Raw genomic sequence first — 26,311 nt, forward strand, 5'->3', positions numbered from 1 at the left:
ATAACCAGACAGACTTGGCAAAGAGGTCTTTTCTTCACAGATCTTCATTTGAAAACAGCAAAAAAAAAAAAACCACGTTCAAGTCGGATTTGTCACAACTCCACAAACACAGACACAACCACAGTGTAACAAGCCCGACGAGTCAGGAAACCAAACGGATGTAAGGTACAACAATCATCAAACTGACACGCGCACAGTATGTAATGCGCATACTAGCAGGCAGCAGAGATCTTCAGAGAGACAGAGCCTGAAACACCACAGGGTACTTTCTGACACGTCTGCATTGGGCCAAATCCCTATCTAGAAGTGCACCGATGTCTTTTTTGGTTATAGGATTATAGGATCAAATTTATCCATTCAGTTATACTTTCTGAATCTCTGTTTCTATTATCCAATCTCCCTCAGCTCATATGAGTGGGACTTTTTTTTTCTCAGTGCACAGGAAATCAAAACAGGAGGTGAGTGAGTCAGTTGATGATGCAGTTTACTGGTGTCACAATACAGGATTTCTGTCTGATGAAGTCCTTCAGATTCTGAATTACAGCTGTTTCCCATTGGGCCGGTGCAATGTGCAGCTTCAAGAGCACCACCACTACACAGCCACCTCATCCCCTAAGCAGTCCGCCAGACACTCTGTGTTCAGCACGTTTAAGAGTCGAGCTGCACCGTCAGAGCCCGCTCCCTCCCCCTGGCCCCAGCTGTCCCGGTCATCGCTCTCATCTGTGTTCGATTCGTACTCCGATCCGATCCCCGACTCCCTAAACCGGAGCAGCTCCAGGGCTCCCAAGACCTGCTCCCCTAGCAGCGAGCTCTCATCCGGGGCCCCGTCGCTGGGAGTCTCCCCTGTGTCCTGGCCCTGCTCCTGGATGTCCGGCCCCCGGGAGGAGAAGCGGAAGCACTCGAGCCGAACTCCACTGCTGCTGAGCCCCAGAGGGCTGGTGTCGGTGCCCAAGGTGCCTGGAGAGCAGGGCCCGAGGAGGGCGGAGACCCAGGGACTGTCACTGATCTGGACCTGGGATTGAGCTGCAAAAGGGCCCGTAGATGAAGAAGAGCTGGGGGGCTTGGGGCGGAAAGTGATCTCCAGAAGACTGTCCTGGGAGCCCACTGAGGACAGAGAGAAAAAAATCAATGTTTAAGATGAAATAAAAACACAGGGAGTTATCACATATAAACAGAGATACAAGACATGAGAAGAGAGGTCTGAGAAAAGAGGATGAGATTATAAATGACATCTGTGCTGCCAGGATTTGATAAATCGTGACTACACGGTAGCAGAGAGCGTTACTGAATCCTCTGAGAGGGCTGCCATGAGATAATTAATTACGTGCCTGAAGTACATGAGAAAAGAAGCCATAACGACAGGAAGGAGGCACAAAGAAAGTGATGAAGGGAGACGAGAGGAAGGAAGAAAAAGACGATTATATGACAGAAATTAGTAAATAAGAAAACAAGGAAATAGATGATGATATGTGGCAACCAAACAAAATAAAATGATATATTCTAAATGAGAAAGATTTCCACTCACTAGATGTTAATTGGCCGGCAGCTTTAAGCTCCAGTTCCTGGATCTGTTTCACCAGCAGGGAAATGTGTTGCAGCAGGTCGGTGTTCTGCTGCAGCAGCCTCTGCACTCTGGCCTGAGTTTCAGTCCGCGTACACACCTCCACCGACAGCTGCTCCTGGAGGACATGGACCTGCACAGGCCAACACACACACAGTAAGACACCAGTAAGAGGCAACCTGCTCATTAAATTCCTCAGTGGCCCCTAAATTTGGAATTTGCTAGGTCAAAGGTTTTACTCTTTAGACAGTAATGAGTTAAAGAAAAAGGCTTTCATTTCCCCAGAGGCCCTATTAAAGGAGACAGGCAACACATCAGCATTACGAATCAACATCTGTCAATGAGATTGTCCAATGAAGGCTGCAAACTCTAAAACTCACTGACGCTTTGCTTCAAGTCTTCAACGGCCATGAAACCACAACTCAAGCGAATTTCATTTTATGTGAAACTTTTCAAAAGTAGCGGTTTAGAGGAATGAAAGAGGTGAGAATGTAATAACCTGAAACGCCTCACCACAGTCTATTAAACACACCACTGATTGAAAATGGAAACAGCGCATCGCTCTATTATGTGCTGTAACGTTTTGTGTCAAGCGTCACAGAGTTTTCCAATAATCCTATTTAGGGGATTTTGATGTGCATCCTAATACCACTGAAATAAATAATTGCTCCTTTGGTTGTCAGGCGCTCATCAAACAAACGTGCTCTTAAAAATTTGATGAATTTGAAATTGAGTCATATGTTTTTAGCCGTAATAACAGCAAGTCTCTGAGGACAGCAATGTCCGTCTATCGGTCATTGGTTGGTCCACCACTTTGGTCCAGACTTAAATATCTCAGCAACTACTGGATGGATTGCCATGAAAGTTTAAGATAATTGATTTCCAGAGATTAAAAAACAACTGTTTGATGCGTTGCTATGGAATTTGGTAAACACATCTATGTCCTCCTTGGGAAGAACAATTATATTTTTGGTGATACAAGGCTTTGCACTTAAATAAATTCAGTAAATTGTAAACTCTGTATAGACAAATGAGGCCATTAGGCGTTTCATCAAGAACAATAAAAAATATCACAAGTGTGGTACCACAGGATACAATAATTGCCATCAGTACCTGCTCTGAAGCGGCCAGTTTCTGTTGTTCCTGCTGCTGCAGTTGTTTCTGGAGGAGCAGGACCTGGGGCTCTGCAGAGCAGGGAGCCTCTTCTGCCGACTGACCCGACACAGAGGCCCCAAGGATGGGGGAGCCCAGCAGGAGAGACGGGTCATCGGACACCTAACACAGATGACAGTAAATTGGGCTCTACTTCTAATGGCAACAAACATGTAGCTGTGATGTTTTCTTTCCTTGAAATGTCGGTTTCTCTGAAGTGATCAAACACATAGAAACATAAGCACCACCCACGGGAATTCAACTCATCACGAGAAATACAAAAAAAGATTGCTACGTCGTTTATGAACCTTGCAGTGGCAGAAGAAAAAGAAAAACAACATCACAGTACATGTTTGGGCTGCATGGGAAGAAAAGAACAGTTAAGTGTAGGGTAAGATAGCCAACAATCCAAAGTAAAGTAACAGTGGAAAGTAAAACATCATATGAAAGCTTGAGTGTAACACATCTAAAGAGGTGGTTTAAAAGCTGACACTATCTCTCTCTGCCAGCCTGAGCTCCTTGGAGGAAGAGTCAGTGAAGATATGCTCTCTCCTTTCATTCTGATGGAAAAATCCACAGATGAGATATCAGCATTACTGCTTGATGTTCAAGGCCTTCCAGAAGACATTCTGTGATGAAGCCTTGAAACCTACCTATTCCCTCCATTCAGTGCTACATCAGTTAGTGAATTAATTTATAACATTTTCCAAAAATAACCCCCAACAGCACACAGATTGGGTTTCTTTGTGCTGTAGTCAAAGGAGAGAGCTGCAGAGAGATCAATGCTATATCCACCATGTCAAGTTGTATAATGAATACATGAAGGTTGAGTTGTTTTTCACAACAAAGGAAGACCAGTATAGACACTGTGGTTTCTCTATTGAGGCTGCTGTTGATAGGATTTTGTATTGTTGTCTGCTTTATACATTTCCACTTGAACTGTGAGGTGCGTGTAGAAATAAGAGCTTGATCTTCGGTTTTGAGGGGCTGACACCCAGGGGTGGAAGTAACGAATAAAGTAGATTCAATTTACTCTGGGTACTGTTACACACTTTTTTTTGTGTAGGCTTCTGTAATTGTCGGCCACCTTTTGAGTATTTAAAAAAATGTTTGGTGGCCTAATTTATTTTTTAACTTGCAACTACTTTCTGTCTTTAAAAAAGTAAGGGAATGGAAAAAAGGAGGTAAATATGCAGCTGCAGCAGAGCAATTAATCATATTGTCTTTAAATGAGGAAACTGTCATTAAGTCACGATGTAACCATGTATATGTAGCACACTATGATACAGTAGGTGGTTTGTAGTCCGCCATGAAATCAAAGAAGAAGAAGAAGCTGCTCTGCGTCCGCAAGAAGGCAGAGCTCACGTGACAAATACACCTGTTCGGTGTGTCGCATTCACCTGCTGAGAGTCTTTGAGTGGTGGCACCGGGGCTAACAGTTTGTGAGCAGTACAAAAATGCAATATATTAAACAATTGCGTGATTATGACTTTAAGTTACCGTTACTGTACCTCAACTTAGGTAACAAAAAAAAAAAAAGGTTGTGTCAGCAGCTGAGCTATCCAAGTCAAACACACCGAACAGGTGCATGCTGGGGAACATGCTAATCACTAACGCGCTCATGGCACCTCGTCCATCGTGATTACTTTCTGCGTTCACGGAGCAACGTTTTCTTTCGGTCAGGGGTTCGAGGGCTTTCTGCTGTTTTTGACCACGTTTAAGTGACTGCAGAGCTTAATTAAGCTCCACGTGTTTCACAAACTTTAAGGGCGCGCAGTGGGACCAGAGAGACCGGATACATTATGGATTGAGAAAGAAGGAGCAGAGACGTTGAACTTGCAGCAGATTGAGGAGGACTGGTGAGTACAACGAACTCGCTGTAACATCGGTTACCATGGATATAAAACGTCCACGTTGCTAGGCAATGCAGTTGTGTGTGCGTGCCCGTGTGCGCATTACGCGCTGAGTGACATGTTTGGTTTGGTGATGTTTTTACTCTGCTGTTGTCTGCAAGAATTGTCAGATTGTTTCATTTATGTGGGTCAGGCTAATGTTTATTTTTGCCCCCGCCGTGGTGCCCATTGTTATTTATTGTCGTTCATACGTCGTTTAATTGTCTGAGGTTTGTCTCTTTTCTGGTTCAGGCTACACTGTGGAAGGCGGTTGTATAATCGATAATCAATTGTGTGCACAGGCTGCGATGTGTCTGTGGACTAAAGCCATTAAGGGCTCTGTGGTGCGATGTCAAATTAAATGTTAATGCACTCTATTATGTAGCATAATTGCCTTCTTTAATATGTATATATATATATATATAGCTGTTCTTACCCCCCTTAAAGCATGTCGTTTACTCATTGTAGCATACATTCTACTTTTATTTGAATAAAATGTCTTTTAAAGAGATGTCACTTTTACTTGAGTAAAGTATTCCAGTACCTTTCCCCGTCCCTGCTGACACCAAAGCATGACATTTACTGATGTTTCAGTCCTTTAAATAATTTCTGCTGCCATTGTACAATCTGAAGGGCAGTGTAAACAAGCTGTAAACACAAAAGTCACACTTCTTTAAGTTGATTTGCCTAATCTGTTAGTAAACCATTGCCTTATTTCGCATTCAGGCTATCTGATGAGTATAAGTTGATATCTACAATATTTACGTACTATTTATTTACTCCTTACATTTTAAGAGCTGGGCACTTTGATTGAGGATCCACAACACAAGCACGACAAATCAGTCCTACTGTACATTTAGCTCTCATCATGTCAAAGTAATCTCTGGTCTATGAGTAGCATCATTTTATCTAATTGTGGAGATGGTGTGTTCATGAGGATTGCATCTATAATTAGATCTACAGATTGACTGGATGGGCTCCTGCCTGGACAGGTATCATGACTCACACAATTATGTTAGAGTGCTGCTGTGAGAAGAGCAGCCCTGAATGACACGACCTGTCTCTGTTTGATCTGAGATGGGAGATCAATATGGTGGATTCAGTTGTCATTAATGCTCGACTGTGAGGACACTTGACCTTCAGATTACACACGGGGGATGGATTAAAATGCATATGAGATCTTGACACATGCTGCTGTTTGACTGTGGCAGAATTATATGATAGCTTTAATATTTATATAATTCAATAATAAAGCAATTTTTCTTGTTCTCGGGTAACCATTTAATTAGTCGTAATATCCATCAATCTAAACCTCCACCACAAAACTATAAAGCTGACAGCGCCACAGAGACTCGGTTTGAAAATGAGCCGGCAGATAGCGGCTTGTTCAACATCTCGGGGTTAGTGGAGCGGCGCTTATTGCTATGTTTTAATTAATAAACCATACGATCACATCAGTGAGAGCTTCTTGGAGCACTTCTTCACAAACGAGCCTTAAAGACGCCGTTGCTCGCTCTACGTCCCTCAGTGGCATTTGCTTATCTTCATTCGACTCCTTGTGATGCCAAACATTCATCATGACACCCTGTGAGCTGCAAACCTCCCAGAATTAATTATTACCAGGACATTTCTGACTTTATAGATCAAAAATGTTCCAGAATATTGGACGATCAGTCAAAAATACACCCTGTTTATTCTCAGATGTTTCCTCTGAAGGAATGAATTTATGTAAAAGCAGCAGGGACTAAGAGACTGATCTATTGACTTGTTAGTGTCGTGTCTGGGTGGAAGAGGGGGGCTTCAATTAGGCAGTTCAGTAGCAGGACAGCTGAGACAACTAGTCGATTAATTATTTAATCTACAGACATGTAATTGATTGATCATTTAAAGGGAGACTCCAGTTATTTAGTATTTTACAAATGGGACATATGTTGCTGTTTTTATTTAGAATTTTACAGTATAGTATTCCTTATGATGAAAAAAATGGAAGACTTTGGCTCGTGGACTGTTGGTCGCACAAAACAAGTGATTTTAAAAGCTTTGGGATATTATGAGGGTCATCTTTCTACATGTCTAGACTTAACGATTCATTGAGAGTATAAATGGGAGCTTGATAATGATAATTGGGAATAAGAATGTGTTTGTTGCAGCCATGTATTTTAGCGGCTGTGTGCAGCCATAAGGATCAATCAATTATACATTGCAGGGTGGTTTTCATCTCTTTACAAAACCTCCTGTGTTTTTAATAGAGCAAGAAAATAGCGGGGCTTTGTATGAGCGACACTGAAAGGATTTCAAAGGACTTCTGTACTCTACCTTCTCATTGTTACCGAGGGCCTCGTCCTTTTTGCTCTTCTCCAGGTCGGATGAGGAGACGCACTCAATGCTCTCCTCTGTAGTGGCTTCAAGGTCGGTCTCTTCTGACAATGCAAACCTCTTCTTTACTGCGGAGAGACCAGATATACATATATAGAAGAACTGGCACACAGCTTTTTCTTTGACCGGCTTTGGGGTTTGCAACATATCTAGAGGCGGCGACAGCCACAGCAGCGGGCGAAGAGCTGGCAGAAGCCCACACACAAGCAAGGCCTTTGATCAATGGATCGCCCGACTCACCGACACACATCTGCAGCTGCAGCAGGGCAAGCTGCTGGAAAAATATCGGCAGTGACATCTTTTCTCTAGGTGTGCTCAGTTGCCACTGCATGTTTGTGCAGGCGCTCAGGGCTTTAGTTTGTGATGGAGAGAAAGCAAGAGATGGAGACGAAGAGAAGGCCTTGGGAGTTTGTGTGTTGCTGCGTGAGGAGATGAAAAGAGCTTGTGTTTGTGCCTGAGACTGAAGGAGAACAAGAAAGAGAAAGACAGAGACGGGAGGTAGAAGGAGATTTGTGGATGCAATTTGTGTGTGTGAGTCACCTGGCACTGCCTCGGATTCCTCCACCTTCCCTTCCTCATCCTCCTGGTCGTCGCTTTTCTGCTGCAGGGTCAGCTGGTGACACACATCGAACGCCTGCCCCACCGTCCGCACGATCCTCATGGCCTGCGACTGCAAAGGGAGAACACGGAGAAAAAGTGTGTTGGAGTGTTGAAAGCAGGGGCGGGGGGGGGGCAGAAGCAGCAGGAGCACAGTAAGGGAGGATGCAAAAATGAACGGGCACAGTAGGGGAGAAAATAGAGTGCCAGAAGCGCTACACAGGAAATGGATAGATGAACTTGTGTGTGTGTGTGTGTGCACACGCCCAGAGGGAGAAAAAAAGAAAAATAGTAGCAGGAAGAAATGGGTAATGTGGGGGCAGAATGAAGACAGAGGGAGGGGAGATTGGGACCAAATTGAAGTCAGAAGATGTTACGAGCACATTGTCCTTGTCTATCTGCTTTGCATACATTCTGCTGTCATAGTGATGGATTGGTCTATTTCAGAGGCAAGTGACTTTGAATGGAGAGGGAGTGAAGATTGAGTTTGTTGTTATTGCTGGAGGCTCAGTAGGTGTGTCAGCATCATCAGGTCATCGATCAGGGACAGTTCAACTGGCAATAACTTAAAAAAAATTGTAAACTCTTACTTTAAATTACACAAAAGCCACATTTCCCATCAAAATGTATTGCTTTTTTCTCACTGTATTTTGATGATTGTTTTACTTGTGTTGTGGAGCTGAATCGATTGGTCGATTAACAGAAAATACATCAGCTTACTACTTCGATGATTGAATAACATCAAACATTAGTTAGAGTGATTTGAAGACGTCACCTTGGAGTTTAGGGCATTGTGACTATTAATCAATAAAGAAAATAATCGTCAGTTGCAGTCTTGTCTTTATTGTATATAATACAATCTATATATTTTTGTACTGGCTTAAATGAGGCACACAGGCAAGAAAATTCAATGTGGCCTTTGAGACAGCAGCACTTCTAAAGCTGTAATATTCAGTCCATGTCCTTCCCCAATCTCACTAAAGATGAGTTTTTGTGTTTTCTATATTGAACAGTGGCAGAAGCGTGACTTGCAATGAATGTGTTGTCCTCTGGAGAATGATCCTGCCTCGAGGCATTCAGTCAATATGTCAAGGTAACTCGAGCCTGAAGGCAGTTCAATCAAGTAAAATAGCAAAAAATAAAATAATAACACAGGAATAAAGTGATGAAAACGATTTATGAAATTACATTTCCCTCCATGGATTTCTTCTTGTCAGGTTAAACTACCAGCCCTCCCAAGGCCAAACACAAACGGCTCTGTTTGTGCACTGAGCTGACATCTAAGCCCCGTTGGGCCGCAACATGCCGTGATGAAAATAAATCAAATCTCTTATCAGCTGGTCCATCTCCTCCTACTCAGCACACATGCTTGGTCTGCAACACCGAGATAAGGCTCCGCGGCCCCGGGGAGCTACTCGGGCACAACTTGCTGAGTGTCCCTGACGTTGTGGTGGGTGTCGGTTCAGCGGTGGTGAAAATGTCTGAAAGCGCTGAGTGAAATAGCCCCTCTTCTTTTCTCTTCCCACCAGGATGATTAGTATTCAGCTTCACTAAGTCACTGTCAGACTGGTATCCATGGTGAAGGGATGGGAGTCAACCTCACTGATGCTCCGTCTTTGTCACGGAGGAAAGAAATGTCCCTGCTTGGTATGCAGATATGTGGAGATTCATAAGCATTTTAGCTCAAAATACCAAAACCAACAATGCGTTTGTTAAATCCTTTGTAACACCTGAACAAATACATATAAAGAATAAATGCCATTGAACTTTCTTTTATTATGTTTGACTTAAATTAATAAATCTAAGAAGGAATGAATACCAATTCCTTTAAAAACACAATCTACTTCCATCAACGATTTCGGATGCAGCAATGTTTTTTCCCCCGGAGCTAATAAGCAGCTAACGAGTGGGCCGTCCCGCTTCTTTATCATCTCTGTCAAGAGTTGCACATGCACAGTACGGATCGGGTAGCGAGTGACACGTGCTGTTGACAGTAATACAAATATAGAATATCACGAGACTTAAGCATGAGCAAACTTACTTTCCTCTTTGACTTGAACACATTGCAGCGGAAAATGTTGCTCTGTCCTTCTCTCGCTATGTAACTGAAGATCTTCAAGTCTTGGGCATCATGTGAGACATAGAAGATCCTGTCAAAAAGAAGACGATACACGATTTTTAATATAGTTTGTTATTTGGCGTCTTTGTTTTTGATTTAAAACCTACCTGTAGATGGGATCCTGTGTCACTAAGATCGTATTGTCGTCCCATGACCATCCTTTTCTCTGTTGCAACACAAAGAAACATGTTGGTGAACGGTGACAAAGGTGGTGAAAAGACAAAAAGATGTAATTCAAATAAAGTTGCATTTCACAGGACTAACCTTCCTCTTTTTGCGCAAAATCACTTGGACACAATCAGTAGATACGACAATGTTGACCTTCTTTTTCTTTATGTTCTTCAGTTTGAATTCATACTGTGGAAAAAAAATATTTAAATTAACCGAATTCTAAAGTTCATTCAAAGCAAACCGATTATTATGCAAGGTGTGACTGGCGTTAAATACCATATGAGCCCGCTAAGATGGAGCCCTTTACACAAGATAAATGAAAAGTGTGAACAGAGGGAATGGACCATGCAGACAGGAATATATTTTTGACAATTTTCCTCTTCGGGTAAATGTGAGATTGAGTAAACACTGTCAGTTTCTGCTTCTGGGAGCTGTTTAAGCTTTCAAAGTCAGATTTCCCAGAGGGAGGCAGACATGTGTGGGACACTTTCATCCCTCTCCGTGATTAATGCTAGAGCCTGTACCCTCTGCCGACACTGCAGGCTCAGACTCCAAATATCAGGGCCCAGAGATCTAAGAACAACCAGGATTCATGTGAAATAACGTGCCGCGCTTTGAAAACGCAACATCCAACATCAGATGATTAATTGATCAGATGGAGTTCTGCGAAATCTTTTTGGGCGAACGAACTGCTCTGCCTGACAGACTTGGATATTCTCTGTCATCTTTTCTTGGGTTTGTGTAAAAATAACAACCTGACGCTGTCTTTTATTTTTCAGCAGGATTGGAACTGTCCTCGCACTCTTGTATTGACATTTCATAATAAAAGACATCTCACGGGAAGTGAAGAAAAGGGATTGTTGTTGCTGCCAACACAGCAAGTCGTATCTGGGGATTTAAGCCCTGATGAATCTGGTGCAGTTTATCTATAAGCCTGTGTGACCTGTGTCACATGCTGCAGAAAATTCACCTCATTAGAAGATTTAATGGGCCCTCATTCCTTGTCACACGCTCTTATCTAGTTCATCAGCCTTATTGTTGTGTGGGAGGTTTCCTCTGAGGCTCAGGTGAAGGACACAACTCCCACAATGTGTGTGTGTGTGTGTGTGTGTTATCCAGGCCAATGCAACCACATGTAAACTGGGACGAGAGGACCATCCATCTCCACACGCACTGCTGTCGAACGGAGATGAAGTGGAACACGGGAAGTGTTTATGTAGATACAATTTTCAGGCACATCAGCCACCAAGCATAACTAATGCTCCACAGGTTGTGCCAACTCGCCTCATATCGCCTTATCTCTAAGCCACTGTGAGTGCTTTAAGGACAAGTCAGCTTTTGAATATTCAGAACCCGTCTCCCCACAAGCAGAGGCTCTTAATTGCTGTGCCATTACCGCACTCACAAAAGAGCCCCCGACTCTTTTACACACTTGCTTTTACGCTATCATCTTTAATCTCGCCCACGTCTAACACCACGCTGTTTATTTTGCATTCATTTGTCTTTTAATGCATTTTCTTTTCTTCTATTTTTTTGTGTCTCCTTCCATTTATTATGTTTTACTTTACAGCTTTGCAGAAAAGCATTTTGTCTTCAGATAAAATCATGATAACATAAGACATTCAATTAAAATGAGTTGAGGGACAGATGAAAAAAGGTGCATTACATATAGTTTTGTCCATCAAGGTTTTCAGCAGCCCTCGGATTACCTTGTGCATTGTGTGGGTACATTTATTTTCCCATTTGAGCTGCTCTATCAAGAGCTCTTTCATAATGCATTATGAGAAAAATTGTGAAAATCTGAAATCGTTGAGATTCCTGAAGCATATGCGAAGCGAGGAACTTCAAACGGCATCACTAAATCTTTGCCAGCACAATCAAATGGCCATTATACTGCACTGTACATGAGGGATCAGGATTAAGTCCTGGGTGTAGCTGGCGATGTGGCCGACCTCCGACTGACTCAGTGACTTGGTCCTTAGATTAGATCCAACAGCTGACAAGCAGCTAAATCCTCTCCTCCCTGCACTGTAACACTGCAGTGATGTGTAAATGACAAGGCATCGCAGTGTTTCCTGTGGCCTTGTCTGGTCTAAAGACGGCCTCCAGAACGGACGTTTTTTCAGATGGTATCATATATATATATATATATATATATATATATATATATATATATATATATATATATATATATATATATATATATATATATATATATATATATATATATATATATATATATATATATATATATATATATATATATATATATATATATATAAACCTGCACGCTGTATCTCTCCTCAGCCATAAAATCTGAGCTGTCCTATGAATCGTTGCCGTGATTTAAACCGCTACTGACAAGCCACTGAATCTGCCGAGTGTGTTACGCAGACTAGTGATTTGTGTGTGTATAGAGGACGTTGAGGCGAGTGAGGACCCTCTGAGCACCGTGCACAAGGTGAGACATGACACACAGGAGAGGAAGAGTAAATGTTCATGCACCTGCATCAATGACTGACAGTTAATGTGTTTAGACTGTTGCCACTATGAGTCAAGTTCAGCTGTCTGGTGCAGGGAGGTCACACATTTAAAGTTTCTTACTCTGATTCTCCTCATTGCAGCGACTATCTCCATTCGGCTGCTGGGGCGACCGACCTCCGAACTGCCAATGTACTGCGAAGTGTAAGAGAACGGTTTAAAGATTGACAGTTTGAGGGAATGAATGGATTACATGCAGTGCTGGGCTGGCAGAGTGTTGATTGCTATTGTAGTTTTGACAGCTTTTTCAGACATTTTGGGAAATATTCCTGCATGAGGAAATCATTACACGCCAGAGCTGCAACGATTAGTCGATCAGCCAATCCACAGAAAATTTACTTTTTTGATCAATTTTCCATGAAGAGTATCAAATATTTGATGGTGTCAGCCTCTCAAAATGAAAATTGTTGGTCGGACAAATCAAGACATTTGATACCATCACCTTGGGCTTAATGTGATACCGGCATTTCCCACGGTTTTCTGATGCTTTGTCGACAATTACTCGATTATCAATTGAGAACATGTTGCAGCTCTATAACATTACATTCTGCTGGGTGCCAGAAGGCAAATGAAATGCAAAATGTAGGATTCTTCCACACTCATCAAAAGTTTGTCAAAAACGACAGAACGGAAACAAATTCATCAGCATTCATCAAGTTATCAGTTAAAGCAACACTTCTCTATGCAGGTGAGGCAAAATGATTCAATCTCAAACATTTACAAGTCATGCAAAGTGGACACAAATGTAAAGTATTGTAAGGTCAATATACACCCTCAACATAAACATATGGAATACAATGTATAGTGGTTGTTGTTACAGTAGCGGTGACATGAACAGCCCTCATTTGAACGTTTGACACATACAGTAATAACACACCGCTCCCATACTGCCACCCAGAAAGTATCTGTTGCAGAGGGTCCTTACCTTTGCCTCGAAGCAGACCCCATGCTTAAACACCTCGTCGTTGTGCATGGGGATCCTCAAATCGTGCGCGTCATCCACTAAATTGTACTTGGTTACCCCTGGCATCGCTTTAATGTTGGCTGACTTGCTCCGGACTCCCGTTTTACGACCGCGCTAGAGTACCTGCAGATATGCGCATCTCCTCCGGCGCTGCTCCCTCCGCACTCTCCCTCCGTCAAACCGGAGGTCATCCAGGTTGAGGCGCTCCGGTCGCCAACGGATGGGTCGGTCGACGGGGTTCAATTAGCGCGCTGATCGTTGATCGTTAGGTGCACCGACTGACCCGCTCCCTCCCGGTCTGAGACTCGACGGAGAAGCTGTACACGCCGCCGCCGCCGGGGGTCCCGATGACGCACAGATCTCAACACATGATTGCTTTTTCCTCGAAGCACCGCGGCATCAATAAGCGCTAATTCATCAGAGTGAACCATCAATATTCAGAAGCGGTAGGCTCTTGTTATCCATTAAACTGGGTGTGAACAGATGGAGACGGACTGCTTGTAAATACTGAGCAGCTACAGCTGGTGTTTGGTTTTAGGACATCTAGTGGCATCACAGGGAACAAACAATTCCCCACATCACTCGCTCCCAGTGGATTCCCGGAGCCCCCAGGGGTCCTTGAAGGGCTCCTGGTTCTCTCCTGCAATATGAGGTTTAATGTAGCCGTTTGTTTATTAACAGAAACTCGGCAGAAGTCTGAAAATGTTTTTCAGACAAAAATAATGCAAGAAGCATAATGCTGCTGTAATTAGCCGACACGGTGTAACTCATGACGTTGACCTGGTGAAGCTTCACCATATAAAGGCACACTCAGATCCATTATAAGGGGTGAAACAATGCAGCAACTTCTTACATGTGAAGAAAACTACCTAGTACCCCAGATAAAAATAAGATATAATTTGCAGAATGGGCACAGATTTAGGGGAAGGTTGAATTTTAAGACATGTTATCATATTTTAAAGCAGCTATAGGCCTTGCCATCATTTTACTCATAATAAACGTATCAAATGACAATGTGAAAACAATGTCACAAAGTGAACGGTGTTGCTCGTAGTGATGAAGCCACTGAGAATCATCACAAGGATCTGCAGCTTCCCTCGATTTCACAGTGCTTTTTTTTGTGAGTTTCAGCTCATTGTTTAGCTGTCGGACCCGCAATCTACATGTACGCCTTTGGTTCCTCCTCCCTGCTTTCAAAGTGTTGTTTTCAGGCACAGCAGGCAGCTGTTTGCAATAAAGAAAGCCGAAACAAACCCAAATATACACCAAACCCGCTCAGCACCAAACAGCAGCCGGACACAGTTGCCTGTTCCCAAATCCAGCAGATATGGAGCAACATTGGCATTCATTTGAAGTTGTGTTTACTTCCACCTGATGAATTTAAGTCTAATATTTACTCCCCTCGCAGCTCTCCGTCAACTCCTGAGGGAAATATCTGGCTCTGTAGATGCTAAATGCTCCACTATGTTCAACCGCTAGTTGCTAACAGTATTTGTCTGCAGTTTGGTGTTGTTTAGGTAGCGTAGGTGAGGTGTTGAGGTCTTATTGGTTAAAACAGCTGCCTGCTAGATAAGAGGCTGTTAAAAGCAGAACAGTAAAGCTGTGGACCTTAAAACCAAAACGGTGAATTGAAAGATGCTAAAAAAGCCCTGTAGATCTGAGGGGAACTGGTGATGTTATGATTATAGCAGTCTAACAAAGTCTTTCACATTGACCAGTGTCTTCTTTAATAATCACTCTAGCTGTATACACTTGGCATGTACGTTTCATTTTCTGTGTTGAGGTACAGGAGTGTTTCACCCACAGACTGTAGAAAATACGTGTTGTTCAGGAAACCTTCGCCTTTGTGTTCCTCTCACTTGTTCCTCTCACTTGTTCCTCTCACACTTTTTTCCTGTTCTCTGATCAAGCTTCAGTCATCTCTCCAGCAGGTGGCAACAGAGCTCTTTGAATTTTACAGGAGAACAGCAAAATACCAACAAGAGGAGACAAAGTCAAACACCCACTTTTATGTACTCGGCGTGCTCCTTTTCGTTCTCTTCGTCCTTCTTTATCATTTTGTGCTGCTCTTCTTTCGTTGACCTGTGTCAGGAACCGCTCAGTGTGATTGTTGTACTCTCCACCTCAGTGTAAAGCCCAGAGAGATGCCATTAAGCTCCAAATGAACAGAGAGCTCTGTCACTTCAAAAAATCACCTCCATCACTTTGTATTTTTTGGGATACAAGCATATGGCCTCTTTTTTTTCTTTCTTTTTTTCTTGGGACAAAATGTACTCCGAATTCACACATTGACAGAACAGAAATACTGTGTTTGGCTCCTTTCAAGTAACTGACGTCTCGCTTTGCTGCGTCCTCTTCCTGCAGCTTGAGTGATGTACGATCTACGATGCCGCTACAATCGCTGGTGACTCGGCTATCACTTGTTGACACTTCATTTGGTTTCATTTGTGATGCAGCACTTCTATGGAGAAGAGTGGTAGCTTCTTGTGTCCAAGTGAGTTTTAAATCACTCACCTGCTTTTGATTTGGTTGTGAGCGCCCAATGAAGGTGCATCTTCTTGTCTCTCTCTCAGCATCCCACTCGTGGCGAGTGAATACAGCATGAATACAAGCCTAGTCATGTTGCAACACACCCTTTCCTGTCCCTAACTCCATATTAAATTTGATTCTAAAGTGAACAAATCACATTTTTGGTGCTTCACAATTTTGTCTTTTGTCACATTAACCTCTGTTAAAATCTGAAGGGTTGATTTTATTTTAAAAAGGCTAATGGTCTACAGCCACTAGCGGCTCTGTAAGGCTGTAGTTTAGTGGCTTCATGTAGCAGTGAGACATGAAATAGCATCAGGCAGCAACCTCTGGGTCTGAAAATCAAAGCCAATGCTTAAGTGCCATGAATTTGCATTCGTTCTAATAGCCAGCAGGGGGAGACTCCTGATTGTATGGAAGTCTACGAGAAAATGACCCTACTTCTCACTTGATTTATTACCTCAGTAAATATTGTAAACATAAGTTTATGGTCTCAATCGCTAGCCTTCTTCAAAACAGCGTGATGTTCATTTATTAAATTATGGTGACAATTAGAGTAAAATAGATGATAAAGCAGGGTATGCTTTAGGGGCGTACCTTGTGATTTACAGGTCGATACCACAGGATGTTCAGTCTGGGAGTTGTCTGTGTTTTTGTCTTACAATGTCATTTGTTTTGGAGGTTTGGCAGAAAACAAAGTATCGGACCAATTTGATACTTTACTTGGCAATGACACTTGGCCAAAGTTATTACAATTAATGTGGGGAACATGAATGTGTGTACGAAACTTCACGGCAATCCATCCAGTAGTTGTCGAGACGTTTCACTCAGAACCACGCACGTCAAACCCGTGGTGGCGCTAAAGAAAAGGTCAGGGGATCACCAACGTCCGTATGCTTCATCCTCTGTGGACCATGAATGCAAATTCCATGTCAGTCCATCTGATAATTCTTAAGATAATTCAGTCTGGACCAAAGTTGCGGACCGACTGACTGACATTGCCAATCATAGAGGCAAGCTGCTAGATGAAAACAAAAACACACGCAACAGGGGTATCACAAAACCAGGCATGGATTCAGTTTCTGCATGGTCTGACTTATCAAACAGGAATCAACTGGAACGTGACCGAGCCGCGTGACTTCTTTGTGCTGCACAAAGAAAAAGGAATTGAAGGATTGTTATGCATCACTTAACCCTGTTAACTGCCAGTTTATAAAAAGCTACAACAGTCACTGTGTTATTGAAATATAACAATACTGCTGGGGGGTGTTGGGATTGATGAAATGCTTATTCGTCTTTACAGACGTCTCCTGTGGCTCATTACTGCATTGTTAGTGTCTGATTACGTTTTTTAGGTTGTTCCTCCACGGCTGACTTTGGACTTGCTGTTGTGACAAATTGTGAGCTTTGTGTCTTCTTTACTCACGCTGAAGAACTTTCACATTGACAGCATGTTGTTTGTATGAGTGTATGACATTACTGTGTGCCGACGTAAAACTTTAATGTGGCACATGTGTGTAAATATGTCCTGCAAAAAAGTACGAGACTCACCGGCCAGTCACCGGTCACGGCCGATGAGCTGAAAACCTGCCAGTTTCGACTGGCAGCCGATCCATTGGTGTGTCTCTATACAGTGGGTTAATTAGTGAGCTTTAGGTGGATTTTGTTACCTTTGAACAAAGGTCCTGTTTATGCTGAGCTAAGTAGAACTGCCCGTCTGAAAGTCAATGCGTCAAATCATCCGACAGTGACCCTAGGAGAATCTAAATTCCTCAAGTTGAGGAAGATAATGTAATGCTGCGAATGTGGTCTGAACCATCACTAAATCTCACGCCAATGGTTTTTCTAATTGCCAGATAATCTGTATAAAAAAATGAATTAGCCAAATTTGATTTGAATCAAAAACCTCTGATTTGGGTACAGCCCTAAAGCTAAACTAACCGTCTCTTGGCTTTAGCCTCATATTTACGTACGGACAACAAAGAGATTAAGCGTATTTCCCAAAATATCAACATGCCTCAGTTTGACTGTTTGCACATTTACTTTGCGGCCGTTCTCAACTCTTCAGTCCTGTTTAAATTCCCACTTAACTAATCTGCTTGGGATCCTAATGCTTTTAGCTGTATCACTCCATTAGGGTTTGATTAATGTCTGGAGTTGTCCAACATAATGTTATATGACTGTAAAGCTTTTAAGCGTTCTCAACATTGACTCAAGTCAAATGCATCCTACTAATAGGTAAAGAAATAGTAAACGGAACAGACAAATACATGCTGGGAAGTGCTTTTGTTTTGCATTAAACTGTCATATTAGTGGAAGATTTACTCACCTTAAAGCATGCATATTAATGTGGCAGAGGTCACTTCAGAGGTTTGTGGTCTTGTGACTTGAAACGTCTCGTCAGCTGATTTCCCTGGGAAGATGGGGCTTTGACATGAACTTCACGAGGAAGTTTCTTGAAATCTCTATCAGCAGAATGTTCTCAAATTAATTACAAAGAAGGAACATCTGATCACAGTTAACACCACAGTGGGTTTCTTATGGGTCACACTCTCACAAAGACATACTTCAACTCATCCTTAGTGCACTTTCTTTGTGTTTTATTTATTTTTTGTATAAAACTGCCTTTATAACCTTTTTAAATCAGCCGACATGAGTGTACTTCAAGAGGGGGAAACACCCTGGAAAGACAACAATCCTCCTCCATACCTTTGGTTAAGTTGGCAGTCCGTTTCGGTCCATCTGATTTGCATGTCTCTGAACTGTAGTAGAAACCAGAGAGCACCAATAGAGGATGTCTACTGAGAAAATTCAAACTACGTCTCCTCAGGCTCCTCATCATTTTTTCCTAGAAATTTAAAATAAGAGCAAACATATGTGACTTTACCTCACAGAGGTGAGTCATCATTATGTGCCGTGCATGGCTCTTCATATGGCATCATGAGTTAATGCAGACCAGATGTTGCTCTATTCTCATGTCTCATTCCAGTGTTTTGAAGTGTTTTTGAGACCTGACAAGATGCTATTTTCAGCAAGCGGACACAAAAGAGCGTATTTGTGGTAACAGCCTATTTACTTTTTAATTTACCATCCAAAGTAAATGAAAATGAGTCCAAGCTCTTGTTGACAGTTGAGTTTTTTCTTTTAGAGTGGATGGGACCACTCAGCTGTGCTGGGTTTGTTCCCTTGGTAACCCGGTAACCGTGCCTGCAGCTCTTTGTTTTTACGCCTTGCTCCCAAGTTCAAGCAACACTATTAATCACCACTCGCACCACAAATATGTATTTAAATCAGGAACGCTGAGTCATTTCTGCCAGTGAAGTAGGTGCCCAGATCCACCGTTCCACATTGTGGACCTTCATCCAAAGCACTGAAACCGATCCGTGCTTCAGAAACTCTCATGTATGAAAAACATGCCAGCTCATCCAGGTGTGAGACGTGCCTGTGTTTACACTATGGACTGTACAACTTGATGATCCTGAATGTTTACAAAAGATCTTTTTTTGTAGTGTAAAACACAGTACGGCTATTTGGAATATAGTTAAAACTTGAAAATGGAGATTATACGTCTGACTTCAAACAAATGAATAAAGACATCACAGTAAAACCCAGTCTGTCACAGAGATTGATTGGGCAGTATAGTCAGTCATTTTGTTATCGTCTTGAGTTGTTTTGCGTCTGCAGGCCTGTCACGATAACTACTTTTGTATATTTCTGGGACGATATATTGTCCCAGAAATAATTGCAATAAACAATATTATTGTCATTTTAAGACCATTTTATGCCTGATATAATGATAATATAATAGCATAATAATGCAAGTCCACTTGTTTACAGAGCAATGAACTTTTAAAGGTGCTAAATTTGATCATTAAAATAGCAGCAAACAACTATTCACTATGTAGAAATATAGTGAATTAATGTATTCTCAGTAGAGAATAGAGAGAAAGGGTTCAGTCATCGTCAAGTTGTTGTATTTGTTTTTTTACATTAGTATAATAAGTTGGACAGAGACTTTATTTAAAGGTGAGAAGCAACATCATTTCTGTAATGAAAGGAGAAAGAAAGAGGAGAAATGATATGCAGCACAGGTCCCTTGTTGGACTTGAGTCAAGGATTTAGATTTATGGAAAGTTAAGGATTTATATCCAGTTTTAGGTTTAAAAATGCAGCCTTACAGCAAAACAGAATTTTGGAAAAACATTCACATAGAAGTGTTTCGTATGTTCCTGATAAGTTTTATTCATCATAGGTTTCCATTACAATACTAAGTTCTGTGTTACTTTGAGTGTTTATCAAAAGCATGCCGTGACTCCTTTGTTTTATAGTTTGACTTGGCAGATAATTACTTTGTCTTTTTCCAGAAGAAACTCCAGCAGTTAAAAATAGTTAAGGTGAGCTCCAGTCTTGTAGATTTCCAAGATGTTCATTTAAAAGTAAAACAAATTAAAATTCCAGTTTATTTATCTTAATTAGTGATTATCTGTTAAAATGACTAAAGAGATTTACTGAAAGTCAACAGTGGAAAACACTGAAGACAACCAGTGTCATCAAAGTTGGTTTAATGGAACATGGAAATGTCTCCCACTCTATACTCCACGCATACATTTTGTTTTTATCAGCTTAGCATATTCCCTTTATGGGACTGTTTCCCCCCCAGATAGATGAATCTCTGCTCATATCTTGATAATGTCTTGGTGGGTTACTGGTGTATCCATTCCTCATGTTTGTCAATAGTGTTTGGGCATCATTTGAAATTTTAACTGTGTGGTCCTTAATGTCATCACCTATGTATTGTTCATATATAACAAAAAGCCCTTAAATGAAAACAATCACAGAGACGTTATGTTCATTCTTCACCTGCTAATGGGAGTTTGTCATAAAGATAATTCATGATCTTTTTTTGGAACGCTTTGAGTCCTGAGTCCTCCTCCTTATACATGTAAAGGCTTTTACACACACGGGTGCGTTTTTTATAATCAAATTTCTTTTAACTGTTTATTCATGAATACTCTCACACAGAAGGTGAATATTACTCAGTGAAAAGTGGCATACTTTTTTCAGAACATTGATTTTTCTGAGCTCTCGTAGCACAAATATAGGCATCAACTAATCAAGTTAAGTAAGAAGTGTTAAGACGTGTCTATATTTATGAAACAACAACACGGAGGCTCTGTAGTCCGAACCAAGACAGCAAACTTAATTACTCCATTCAACCTTGACAAAGGCAGCGCGCACCAGATCACCTCCCTCCGTTCTTATCTTTCACAATAAAAGCCCCAGACAAATAATATTCACAGGCAAATATTTAGCATTTTCATGTTGTTTATTTGTCACGCCCCCGGTGAGTAAAAGCCTTTGGGTTTCTTTTACTGTATGAACATTATTTCTTCCACTGCTGACTGCATGTGTGTTAGGATTGAAAAAAAGAATGAAGATGATGGATAGCTAATATTTAGATGGTACGCTTTTCTAGTATTTGACAAACAGATAAAACATCTTTTATAACATCTCATCGATGAGAAAAGTAATGAAAAAGGCAGCAAAGCACAGGAAATGAGCTAAAAGTGCTGTCACGCTCTGACTGGTATTAAATTAAAGATGATTCACCAGTAATTTATTCATTTCAAAGTTCTTTTGTCCATCCACCTGTATGCGGTTACACACATGACACAGCAATGCACAGCTCAGCTTCACAATAGATTCCTTTTCTTCTATGTACACGGAAGTGTACGCAATCGTTGTTGTGTCAACCATTGGTTTGTGGACTGCGGCTTTGAAGCCTCTGGTTCGCTATCTTGGGCTTTGGCCGTTGCCATCTTGGTTTTTTGCAACCAGTCTAGGCAGTGACCATATTTGGACTGAGGAGGAGTGATGCCGGGGTAGAGACGCCGTATTCGACTCTGGTAGCGACCTTTCAATCAAAAGTTAGCCACACCCTGAAGCAAACCCTGCTTAACGGTCTATTTTACTCTAATTGGGACCATGATTTACTAAAGGAACATCATGCTGTGTTGAAGAAGACTTGAAACCATTGATTGAGACCATAAACTCACGTTCACCATGTTTACTGGGGTCATGAATCAAGTGAGAAGTAGGGTCATTTTCTCATTATACTTACATACAATCGGATGTCTTTTTGCTACTGTTTTTTATGTTGATCCAAGTTGATCCACGCCAAAGTGAACCTATTTTCCTCCAGGCTTTAACAAAAATCTCAATCTTTTTTTCTCTCCTTCTCTGTCGCTCTCAGATTTTTACGTTATCTGTGTTTTTATTCATCTCAAAAACGTCTAGACTACGCCTTCATGATAACGCAATATAAAGTTACATGGAAACAAAACAAGCCCTGGCCACCCTCCTGCAGCCGCACCTGGTCAGGTCTCCACATGCCTCTTTTCTTTTCCAATGTATATTCTGATGTTTGGGAGATATAATTAGACATGAATCATGAACATCTGCCCAAAGAGACTGCTGGAGTCAAAGTGAAAAGCAAACTTGTATCAACAATATGTGTGTAACATCAGCTGGTACAGCAAAGAGTATAAGTGACAATTATAAGTCAAGTCCATCTGCTGAGCGAAAAAAACAAATCAGTGTTTCTTCAATGAATTCCAATTAGTGTATGTCCAGTAGAGGCCTCTTTACACATCACTACTGGTTGAAAGTGACAGAGAGAATGACGGATGGAGTGAAAAGATAACCTCTGTCATTATCCAAGAGTGTAATGAGCGGTGTTAATGACTTCATCCTTGCCTGAACAAGGCCTCCTTGCCTGAGTGTTTGAACAGAAGTCGGCTGTAGGAGAGCGTAGGAGGGGGAGAGCGGTGAGGAGGTGGTCATATTAGACGGCAGGAGAATGGAGGGAAGGGGCTGATTTACAAAAAGGAGGGGAGGCTGCTGTGACTCACAGGCTGTGAGCTGTGGCTAGGTAAACAAACCTGCCTGTGTCTTCATGGAAACCGGCCATGCACACTCCGATGCTTCCCAGCAATATGATCTTGTATTTTGGATATGTGCATTAATAGAATTTCACTGCCTTGCACTTCTGCCCTAACTCAACTAAGGCTAAGTCCTAACCGCAGCAGCCCAGGTTCGAGTCCAACCTGTGGCCCTTTGCTGCATGGCATCATCGCTCATCCCCTTTACAGATGCACTTTCAAATAATGGCAAAAAAGCCCAAATTAATCATCTTAAAAAAAAAAATAAAAGAAAAAAAAAGATTGATACCACTCTCTTGTTTGTGTGTAAATGTGTAGCTACAATTAGCAACAGCAATCAGTTGGTTAACTTAGCTTAGCTTAGCACAACGACTGGAGACAGCTAGCCCGGCTAAACCCACCAGCACATCTAAGGCTAGCTGTTTCCCCCTGTTTCCAGTGTTTGTGCTAAGCTAGCCAGCTGCTAGCTGTAGCATCATATTTATCGTATATACATACCGGCAAATATACTTGCTATTGGCCGATATCCAAGTTCATGTATCGGGAACATCTCTACTTTTCTAGTATATATATTTTTTTTTCTTAGCATGTGTGTTAGTATTGTAATTGTTGTCTTTTATAAATGATGTTGTCTATTGAGACCTGTCCGACTAGCGTCCCCTGAATAATAAAGTAATCTATTTATTACAGAAGCTGTCATTCTATCTAAATTCAATACCTCCTAATTGAACACCGCCCAATATGACCTACTCTTTCCTTCTCACCACCATCATGAACATTCTTTTGTTGATAAAAGCAGAAGAACTGACACACAGTCACTCCATGTCTTCCATTCACTGTAACTGTAGAGAAAAAGAGTCATCCACACACCCACATGTGAAGTGGAACCACTGAGGCCACAGATTAGTTAGCAGCTATAACAGCACACATGAGCAACTCTTCTTCTTCCTTTCTTCTACATTTGTCTGACCACACTAACCACATCCCCCTTCTCTGCATGTGTAGGGAGTTTTCCATGGTACAAAACGGTACTCTCTTGTCTCTGGAAATATTTTATTCATTGCACTTATTTTTACATACAGTACTTCAGATAAAAAAGAAATTCTGATCAGTTTTCACCACATAATAATAAATAAATATATAAATAATAAATAAATAAACACTAATGCCATTGAGCCAGCGGTAGATTTGTCGTGTGAAAGCAACTCATTTCTGTCTATCTGCATTTCATAATTCATGCAGCCCTGTCTGGTACAGTACAGGTGTCTCTTTCAGAGGCAGACATCGTCTGCAGCACAGTCTGAGTCAGTCTTGTCCTCAAAGCTTCACGTGTCCTTCAGCTTCCAGCTTGGACGCAGATCTGTATGCAACCTCCGGTCCCCAAAATAACTCCACAACCGGGCGTGAATCTCCGTGGACTGAGGTATTTGTTCCGTGTGAACTTTTCCAGACTCTGCTGTGCGTCAGTATGCTTATGTCCCTTTCTGTCTGCTGCTTGCAGGAGAGTTTTTTTAAGTACAGTTTGTTAGCCTGTCTTGACCTTTCTGCTGAGCTCCAGGAATGTGGGGGACTTTAAAAAGCGAGGGTAGCAGTCTTTTTCCATCAGGGTGTAGATTTTGGCTTGGGCCAGATTGAAACAGGACAGGTTGGGATGCTCCATGTTCTCCTTCGTGATGGCTTTGGTCACATGGTCAAGATTTACCTGTAGGGGAGCAGAGGAGGTAGAGATGTGATTATCAGATCCTCATAGCAAGACAAGGGAAGCCAGCAGATTAACAGAGCATCCTAAATAGTCTAGATAGGCTGTTTTTATATTTACCTCTCGTGATGCATCAGAGCCGATGAACTCGTCGTAAATTTGCTTGGCTTTGGCGGCCAGTTTTGAAGGTTTCGTTTCCCGGTAGTCCTCACAAGCCAAGTAGAATGCGATGTTTTCCTCACTGAACTGTGAGTGCAGGAACGCTCTGAACAGGCAAAGTCCATCTAGAAGCAGGAGAGAGAGAGAGAGAGAGGAGAGAGTGGAGAGAGTGGTAGGTTAACATCTCAAAAACATCTTGAATGAGTGAAACGTTTGCATCAAGTGTGAGGTTGAGGATCGCTCTTACTTTGACTGGACAACAAGTCGTCAAACGACTCCTTCCATTTTAAAGGCTCGTCCGCGTTTAACCTGCAGCAACAGAAAAACATTAGGAAAAGTTCTAGAAATTACAGAGGTCCACTTTGATTTAACGGACATGCTTAAAGAGGGAATTTGAATGTATGTCTTACCTCAGTTTGTCATTTTTCTTTGACTGGCTAGTGATGCTGTGATCTGACTTTTGGAGTAAACTTGCAAACAAAGCTTTCAGCTCCTTTGCCCTGCAAAGATAACGAGAGATTGTTACAACAGGACTTAGTATGAATATTTAAATCCAGCTGTCATAGCCTAGAAGTACAGGAATAATACATTTTCCTCCAAGACAAGAAAAATGGATCTCACCTCTCCAGGCAGGTGGTAGGCAGTGATTCAAGTCCTCTGCACATGATGAGATATTTTGCAGCTCGCTGGTGGATATTTCCAAAGGGTTTGACAGTTGCTTGTAAAGTACGTAATGTGTTACAGAGTTGTCTTCCTTGCTGTAAGTGAGCTCTCAGCTGGTCTGCCGTCTGTGTGGGAGAGTGACTTTTTATAGGGTAGTCCACTCTGTGACATCACGCCTCTCAGCCAATGAAACGAGACGTGTGGGAGGATGGGGAGACTTCTCGACACTGATTTTCCTCCAGACTACTTCCTCTCTGACTGAACGACATGTGTGATCGTTACAGCTACTGAGTAACTTCACAAATCTTGAATGTCTTTGTGCTCAATCAGGGTGTGTGAAGGAGTGTTTGTGTGTGTTATTTTTCAATAGTTGTGAAGAGAACCAGACATTCTCACATAGACAGAATGATCCCCCTAAGTGAGGACACCTCGCCTTTTAATATAAAATAAGTTTAGACTTGGTTCAACATATCTTGGCCCCCATATCTGTCGGTAAATTCCAAAATGACCTGAATGAATGATTTGGCCGATCAGGTCCTTTACTAGTAAAATTAGCAATACCACATTGTAAAAATACAAGACAAAAAAACATAAACTATTCATTAGGTTTCTCCAAACAGCTTAAACAATTTAATACTTACTTTTATTGCCGAACAATTTTTCTGAGGGCCTAATTTCTTTACTTACCTCATTATCTTCAAATGTTTTCAATAATGGAGGAATTAAGGTCCTCACGGGTACAGTAATACAAGAAGTGTGTTTGTATTATATGTGTTCTACAGAAGAGCTTTCATTCTTGCCCGTCTTTCTCTTTCAAGGCGTGACCAAGCAAAGGTAATTGTGCCTTTTTATAGTCTTGGGGTTGAGAAAACTATTGTCTAAGAAAATCTATTTTAATACTGGACAGAAGACCGCTAACAGTAAACTCTGCTGATGGGTTATTTCTC

At 41.7% G+C, this 26,311-nt stretch overlaps 2 protein-coding genes across 2 annotated transcripts; both read right to left on the minus strand.

Annotated features, from left to right (window-relative positions):
• Positions 1-571: 571 nt before the first annotated feature.
• Positions 572-13,439, minus strand: LOC142956752 (carboxyl-terminal PDZ ligand of neuronal nitric oxide synthase protein-like). The gene is made up of 10 exons (XM_076098487.1): positions 13,335-13,439; positions 12,473-12,544; positions 9,962-10,054; positions 9,805-9,863; positions 9,620-9,728; positions 7,522-7,651; positions 6,922-7,049; positions 2,675-2,836; positions 1,526-1,694; positions 572-1,104 (listed from the first exon to the last, which is right to left on the minus strand). Exons 1-10 carry the CDS (start codon positions 13,437-13,439, stop codon positions 593-595), a joined length of 1,539 nt encoding a protein of 512 aa, XP_075954602.1. The 3' UTR covers positions 572-592.
• Positions 13,440-24,368: 10,929 nt separating this feature from the next.
• rgs5b (regulator of G protein signaling 5b) lies at positions 24,369-25,366 on the minus strand. Its single transcript, XM_076098234.1, has 5 exons — positions 25,323-25,366; positions 25,112-25,201; positions 24,949-25,010; positions 24,663-24,826; positions 24,369-24,545 (listed from the first exon to the last, which is right to left on the minus strand). The coding sequence occupies exons 1-5, from the start codon at positions 25,364-25,366 to the stop codon at positions 24,369-24,371; spliced, it is 537 nt and encodes a 178-aa protein (XP_075954349.1).
• Positions 25,367-26,311: the final 945 nt, after the last annotated feature.

The sequence above is a fragment of the Anarhichas minor genome, unplaced genomic scaffold (assembly GCF_050575085.1).
Source record: "Anarhichas minor isolate MPS153535 unplaced genomic scaffold, ASM5057508v1 ptg000024l, whole genome shotgun sequence".
NCBI lineage: Eukaryota > Metazoa > Chordata > Actinopteri > Perciformes > Anarhichadidae > Anarhichas > Anarhichas minor.